Below are 7,121 nucleotides of genomic sequence, written 5' to 3' on the forward strand. Positions count from 1 at the left end.
TCAATTATCTCATTAGGATCTTATGTACCATTATAGCTTTTCACACCAGAGAAACTATTCAGCATTTACACGTGTGCCTTATTTATTACACTTAGGAGTACATCCTCAGTATGTATCCATTTTCCTATGAATGAATCTAATTTCTCATTCTTTATAGCTGAGTAGTATTCCATTTTATAGAAAAACCACATCTTTATCCAGTCTCCAACTGACGGGCAGATGGGCTGTTTCCAAGTTTTAGCTATTACCAACTGTGCCGCTATCAACACTGGTATGCATATATCACTGTAGTATGATTTCTTTAATTCTTTTGGAAAGATACCTGCAGAGGGATGGCGGGGTCAAATGGAACCTCTAGTCCCAGGTCCTTGAGGTATCGCCATATTATGGAGATGTGTCTATTACTTTTTCAAATGTATAACATGACCTGAGAAATGTGAGGTGATCTAAAAATCAATGTCCTATATCAAACACATTTTAAAAGAGTTTCTATAAGATTTGCTGGATTTAATTTCTAAATTTCTAATCACTAGTCACACTAAGGTGAGTATATCCTCCCTATCAAAGTACAAAAGGCTTAATGTTTAATTTGTTGGTGAGCAATGTAATGTTGACTTACATTAGCTATGCATTCTTTCTTTCTTTCTCTCTTGTATTTCATCCACAGGGCTCCCTATGAAGGAGATTTCTTCAGCCAAAGCTATACAAATGAGGCAATGACTTACTATGGAATAATCGCCAAGCAGGGCTGATGACATCAAAACAAAGCAGTCTGCTGTGCACTCACTGCATCTCCTATCGTTCCTGTTTCTCAGCCCTGGAGGATCCCTCACTTGTAGCCACACTGCTGTCTGTGGATGTTGTGTATGGCAGAGGATTCGCTGTGGTGGACTGGGAGACCATTTGATCTGGAGCCAGGGAACCTGACTTCTGTGTACTGTGCTGGGGTGTGACAGCCATGGGTATATTTGACTGGGAACATTGAAAAATATTAGTCGGGGCATTTTCAAAGCTACATGTTACTGTCTTCTGTATTCTGAAAGTTCATTTTTGAACTTGCCTCTTTGAGGTGTGTCTGGGGAGCAGCATCAAAGCTGTGATCTGCAGAGCTTTGCTGTGTCTACATATCCTGATGGGGTGATTCTTTCTGTGTGCTTGAGTTCTTCATAGAATGAGTAGCCACTGGTGCTAAATAATCCTAAACTCTGTCCTGGACCCAGGTTCTACTAATATAATTTGTATGACTATGGGAAGATCAGTTGTGTTTAATTCTAACCCCCATGAGGCCTAAGAACTGGACTGAAGGAAAGGGAGCCAAAATATTGCTGCTAAATCTTGAGACTTACTTCATCTTCTGAAACTTAATAGATCTTTAAAATGTTAATACATGTTGTCAGAGGTAGTTTCCACTTTGATATAAACCTTGAAAGTCAAATGTTAAACTGTGACTTGTTCCATTACTTCTAGACTTATGTCACTCTGGGTAAGACCTAATTGAACACCAGTTTTCAAAGATGAAGGACTTGCTTTTCATAACCAGAATCCAAAAATAGCTTTGCACCCTATCAGAGACAAATTACTCCTGATTTCTCATGAATCTATTGGACTGTTCAAATGCAGTCAAATGTTATTGTTAAATACATTGTTTTCCAAAAGACCTGATGATGTAGTGAGACTCATAGACACATTCACTCTAAACCATGCAGATAATTTTCAATAATGTCCCAATCGCAGGATGGAATATGATTCTAGAAGAGCAGAGTCTAGCAGAAGTATGGGATTATTTATCTTAAACCATCATGTCTATAGCATCATCTGTAGAGTTATTGGGACTGAGAAGGTGATTATTTCCATTGAAATGAAACTGAAAATGAAAAAGTCCAAAAAAAGGATTTAGAGCAGATATTATATAGTTTTACTAGAAAGCCATACAGTATTCTACTTTTAAAGTAAGGTAGAACACACTAACATAGAGCTTTCTCTGAAGAAACCTGACATTTTGCATTGAAATAAATCAGTTCAAGACCCCAAGGAATCACTGAGGATTTCAGAGGCGTGAGCCTGGGAGAGGAGCAGTCAAGCGTGGCAGGGCAGTGTTCATTCCAAAAGCCAGGTTTGATGAAGAGGGTCCTCTTCACTGCTCCCTGCTGCTTCCCAGGCGTCCAGGGTTCCTGGGGCAAAGCTGCCCTCACAGTCCTCCTCCTCAGGTGAGTCCGACAGAGCCTCCCGTAGAAGCAGGTTGAGGTCTGCAGTTACAGTGAGTGCTTAAAGGTGCCAATAAAAAGGGAAATGATGGATTTGCACAGCCAATCCAAGCCAACATGGGCCAAAAATTATCTGTGTTCAGGAATTCACAGAGAAGAAGTGATCTTGATAGCTTTATCTCTATGAAGATTGCATGCAAAATGGGGCAGATAGATCATGGCTTAGGGACGTGAGGAGAGTATGGCTTCTCGCTATGGCTGCTGCAAAGATGGAGTTCCTGGTGGGTGACAAATGCTTATAGTTAAATAAAAGTGCATTTGTGAGCATACGTGCATGTGTATTTTCACACGTAAATGTATGTGTTTATAACTTTATCTATACCTGTATCCATACTATCTATATCTGTGTCAGTGTTTGACCTTACACAATCATGTTTTCAGTCTTACAGAGGTTCTACTTCCAGGAACGAACCCCTAGAAACACTAATGGGAAGGAATCCTGACCTCTCCACACTATCCAGAGGAAAACCGCATTTGTCCACTTGTCTCCACCTCAGTTACACTCTCTAAGGCTTTCTTGAGAATCAATTTCAGGTATTTTCCCTTCTGCCACTCGTGCTGTTTCTGCTTAAAGGAGCCAACAAAGAAGTAAATGAAGGGGTTGATGCTGCTGTTCATACCAGACATGAGCACAGTAATGGTACTATAGTAAATAAAGTCACTGGTACTTGTAAACCAGGACAACAGGGACAGAAGGATGCCTACAGGCAGGCCACAGAGGAGGAAGACCAGCACTGTGAGCCCGAGGGTCACATACAGCCTGGTCAGTCTCAGCCTCCTGGAGCCACAGAGAATCCTGACCAGCAAGGCCAGGCTGGACCCACACAGAACCACAAACAAAAAGATCAGCCATGCAGCAGTGATGAAAGACATTGTAGGACATGGATAACAGGAAAACCCAACTGATAAGTAACAATATACATGTACCAGGACGCTCAGTAGCAAGGACAAGGCCCAGAGCAGAGCACATATGACAGCTGACATGTGTCTTGGGCGGCGGTGTCTGTGCCAGATGGGCCGCAGGACAGACAGACAGCGCTCAGCACTAATGGCACTGAGCATGCTCAGGCCAGTGATGTAGGAGCACATAATCAAAGGGAATAAAAACCTGTAAATTGTGCCAGAGGTGAAATTGAAGGCATAGAGAAGGTCATTCACAGAGCCTGTGAGGTGGCAGCCCAGGAAGAGAAAGTCAGCTCCTGCCAGGTTGAGGATGTAGACAGAGACCACGTTCCTGCGCATGCGGAAGCCCAGGAGCCAGAGCACAACTGCGTTTCCTGCCAGCCCAACCAGAGTGAAGATAATGTTCAGCCACTCCAGGGTCAGTATTATCCTGTCAAAGCGAAAATCCAGAACACTCACGTTCATTGGTGTGATTTCTTGTTGAATGGTTGAATTCGAGGTCAGAGACTCTCCACAGGTGTCCCTAGGAATACAAAAAATACTCAGCACCTGTTTCATGCTCTTATTCGTCAGCTCCCTAATATATCAGAACTGCTGTCTTTGTGTTGCTGGGGAAGCGACAAAGTCTGGCCGAGATTAAATAATTAATGGTTGGAAGTCCTGGAACCAAGAGGCAAACCCGTGCTGTGGGTTCTGAATACTGGGCTCTCTCTACTGCAGTATAGATCCTCTATGAGAGGCAAATATTCTATAGTCTAATCATACTGACCCAAACAATTCCTGCCAGCTGTTAGGATGTGTCTCAGAATTTCTTTCTAAGGAAGAGAACAGTCAAGGACAGGATCTAAAGGAAGGATTGTGAACCCAAGTATTACTCTGTCATGGTCCAGATACTATCCCTACATGAAGTACTGCAAGAAGACAGAAACAAACCAGATGATTCTCACGACCAGAATTCTCTATCCATACAGGAGAGGTTGTAGAGATGTGAAAAGGATGTAGCCTCTTACAAGCACATTGTGATGATGGCTGGTCATGGTGGGTTTAAAATGGCTCAGTGTGTCAGCCATTAAAGATAGAGGTCTTTCATTTCCCCCAGATTTTAATGTGGTGTGTGACATTCTCAGTAGTAACTTAGTGAATAAACACATGAAGGAAGAGTATAATGGTAGTAGATCATTTGGAGCAAATTGAAATTTAAGAAAAGGAAGGCTAATTGAAGATATTTTAATAGCCAGTTAAGATGATAAAAATTTTGTTTATCATAGTTATCTTGGGAAGAATAGTATGTTTAAAGAAATTACTTCAGATTGAGTAAATCAGGCACCAGCATCATCATCGAAAGGCTGCCAGCTTCGGGAGCACTCCGATTCATTGTTGCGTGTTCTGTGCCACCATCTGCAGTGGCTGCACTCACATTCAGAAGCTCTTCACTGATGTCCCTAGGAACACAGACAAATGGTTGACCTCTGATGTGTATTTATAAAGTGAGTCCATAAATTGGCTTTGTTGAGGACATAGAAGCATTTTAATGTACAGTGTGGGGTAGGAGTTGAGTTCAAACAGAAATGCCCAATATTATAGAGGATGAAAGGGTAACTGAGGTTGAGGTTGGTCTTGCACTGAAAAGAAGTATTTGAAGTATAAAATATTCAAAGGAAGACAGCTAAGTGTTGTGCTGTGAGGTGTGCAATGTAAATGGACTCCACAGTATCTCCCTGGAGATTTTCATTCTGTTTGTACATAAATGCTTTTGTGTGTGAGGAATCTTTGGAAGGAAATAGAAGTGCAGATCATCAAATGTAAAAGAACATGCTCATGCACTTTATATCTGGAACAAAAGGGCCAGTTTATATCTGAGTGACTATTAACAAGTGACGGACAGATACATTGTCACTTTGAATCCTCTGAAATACCTATAGGATGACAGTAGTATTTCCATTTTACTGAAGATGGAGTTGGAGGATACAAACTGAAGGATTTGTCCTGGACCCACACTGTGAACTGAACCCAGCAGTGCTGCTCAGGATCCATCCCTGTGACCAATAGACTCAGCACCAGAGAGCTGTTGCTTACAAACAGATGAGGGCAAACGCAGAGCAGTCATTTCCAAGTGGGATCTCAACTTTACGGACTAAATAAAACTTAGAATCAATAAATACTTGAGAGAAAGGGAAGACAATGAAATGGGAATGGGGTGAGTTGTGCTTGGAAGTTAAATAGGAGCAGCTATCGAGACCCAGAAACCCTCTCCTTCCTTACAGAGGCAGTCATGGCATTGGAGTCCTGATTGACTTGCTCATAAAAGACACCTCTTCAGGAGGAAAGAGGATGTGTCCTCCCCCTGTGCTGCAGAAACACAAGAAGCAGATGTATCCTTCATGCCTTCTCTTACACAGCCAAGATGCCATAGCCTTGGCCTGAACAAAGAAAATATGTTTGGAAAACTAGAAATTCTGTTCCCACCCAGGACAGTGTATTTTGCATATGTGTTTTAGAGCCACTAGGAAACACTACCAGGACCCTGGAGGGCAAAAGGAGAGGGATTTTAGATCTGTCTCCCTATTTCCTATGATCTCTCTTATTTTGCTCTTTATTTCATCTCTGCCTTTGTGGTTGTGAGTTGAACAGCAGAGTGCTTGTGCCTGCCTGGCCATCCCCTCCTATTGCTACAACTGGTGCTACGGTTATGGTCTCCTCTAGAAATGACTCACCCCTTCTTTTTATAATTTAGGATTGGACATCCTGCTTCACCGATGCTTGTGTTAGGGTTCTAAACTGTGGACTGTCAATTTCCCTTAATCCTGTCTTTCTTCGTGAATAGACACCTAAAGAAATGCTTCTGAGTAATTTCAGTTTTGGATAAACTTTTCCTTTGGGCATCTTCACAAGTATATGAAAGAGAATAACTACAAAGGCAAAAAAAAAACTAATAAAAATTAGATTTCAGAAACCTCAGCTCTTGAGTGAAATGCCTGCAGTTAACCTTGCTCTTTCTATAACGAAAAAGCAGAATTTCCCTGGAAATATTGCACAGGAGTAGGGAGATGAATCAAAATGGAGAATCATCAAGAGAATCCTTTTATGAACACACATATTTGATGCTCCCAGAACCCGCTTTTCAAATGAAAGCCTCATGTCTTCTCCCTTTCCCTGACGGAAGCTCCATGAACCCCGGGTCTACAACACCCCAAAGTAGAAACAGAGCTTCATAAGCATAGACAAAACTGACAAGGTTTGAAAATAAGGAATATGATGTTATATGCACTTACCTTTCTTGCATTCTCCTGTCTGGAGTTAGCAAGCAGATCTGTGCTGAAGGAGGGAAGCCTTTCTGGGACTGATGGACACAGCAGATCTCTTCTCTGTCCTCTAAATCAGGAGCTGCTTATGCGACCTAAACACAACCTTGAGAACAAGTGTTGTTCATCAACAAGCGACACAGCCCATTTGGTTTCCTTCCTAGGGACTGTGGACAAATGAGAGAATAGCGGGTTTTGATACATGAGCTCTTACAGACGTATTTCTGAGCATCTTTCCAGTTTCCACTCACAAATCCACTTCTCTTATCTTATGTGGTTTATGTTCCTGTAAGTAATCGCTATCCTGAAGCCTTTAATTGCCAATTCTGAGCCCAGGCAGCAGCAATGTCAAGCAAAGTGAAATGCTTATGAAGCTTTATAAATAAAGAATGAGGTATGGCCCAGGGTCACTTAAGTCTTGCTATGTCTGAACTTTTCCTTCATGTTTTCTTTACCTAGCAGAAATTCATTCATGTCTGTTTTAAGTCTACACAACAGTCACTCAAAAATCTCCCTGAATCCCATTCTGCAGAGGCCACCACTTCCTAAACTTTCCATTTTATCTGTTATTATTATCTCTCAATATTAAGTTTATGTTTCTTTTTTTCCCCATACTAACAGATGGGTCAAACGCCTTTCTTGCAAACTGTGA

General features: G+C 41.7%; 1 protein-coding gene across 4 annotated transcripts; it reads right to left on the reverse strand.

Moving 5' to 3' along the window:
* Positions 1 to 351: 351 nt before the first annotated feature.
* LOC104859720 (mas-related G-protein coupled receptor member X1) lies at positions 352 to 6,775 on the reverse strand. 4 transcript variants are annotated; one of them, XM_033764080.1, is made up of 4 exons: positions 6,440 to 6,775; positions 4,472 to 4,609; positions 3,627 to 3,690; positions 352 to 1,864 (listed from the first exon to the last, which is right to left on the reverse strand). In XM_033764080.1, the coding sequence occupies exons 1-4, from the start codon at positions 6,448 to 6,450 to the stop codon at positions 1,790 to 1,792; spliced, it is 288 nt and encodes a 95-aa protein (XP_033619971.1). In that variant the 5' UTR covers positions 6,451 to 6,775; the 3' UTR covers positions 352 to 1,789. The 4 variants fall into 4 exon arrangements, with proteins under 4 accessions (XP_033619971.1, XP_033619970.1, XP_033619968.1 ...); XM_033764079.1 differs by lacking the exon at positions 352 to 1,864 and adding an exon at positions 1,871 to 2,226 and having other exon boundaries at positions 6,440 to 6,758; XM_033764077.1 differs by lacking the exon at positions 352 to 1,864 and having other exon boundaries at positions 1,871 to 3,690; positions 6,440 to 6,761.
* Positions 6,776 to 7,121: the final 346 nt, after the last annotated feature.

Source organism: Fukomys damarensis, unplaced genomic scaffold (assembly GCF_012274545.1).
Source record: "Fukomys damarensis isolate Sample0158 unplaced genomic scaffold, DMR_v1.0_HiC HiC_scaffold_16, whole genome shotgun sequence".
Classification (NCBI taxonomy): domain Eukaryota; kingdom Metazoa; phylum Chordata; class Mammalia; order Rodentia; family Bathyergidae; genus Fukomys; species Fukomys damarensis.

What these genes read in the sequence shown, in the direction of transcription:
- LOC104859720 (XM_033764077.1), bottom strand. An exon ending in CCTGATTTACTCAATCTGAA is followed by an intron (nt 3,691 to 4,471) that starts GTAATTTCTTTA and finishes TTGTATTCCTAG; the next exon opens with GGACACCTGTGGAGAGTCTC.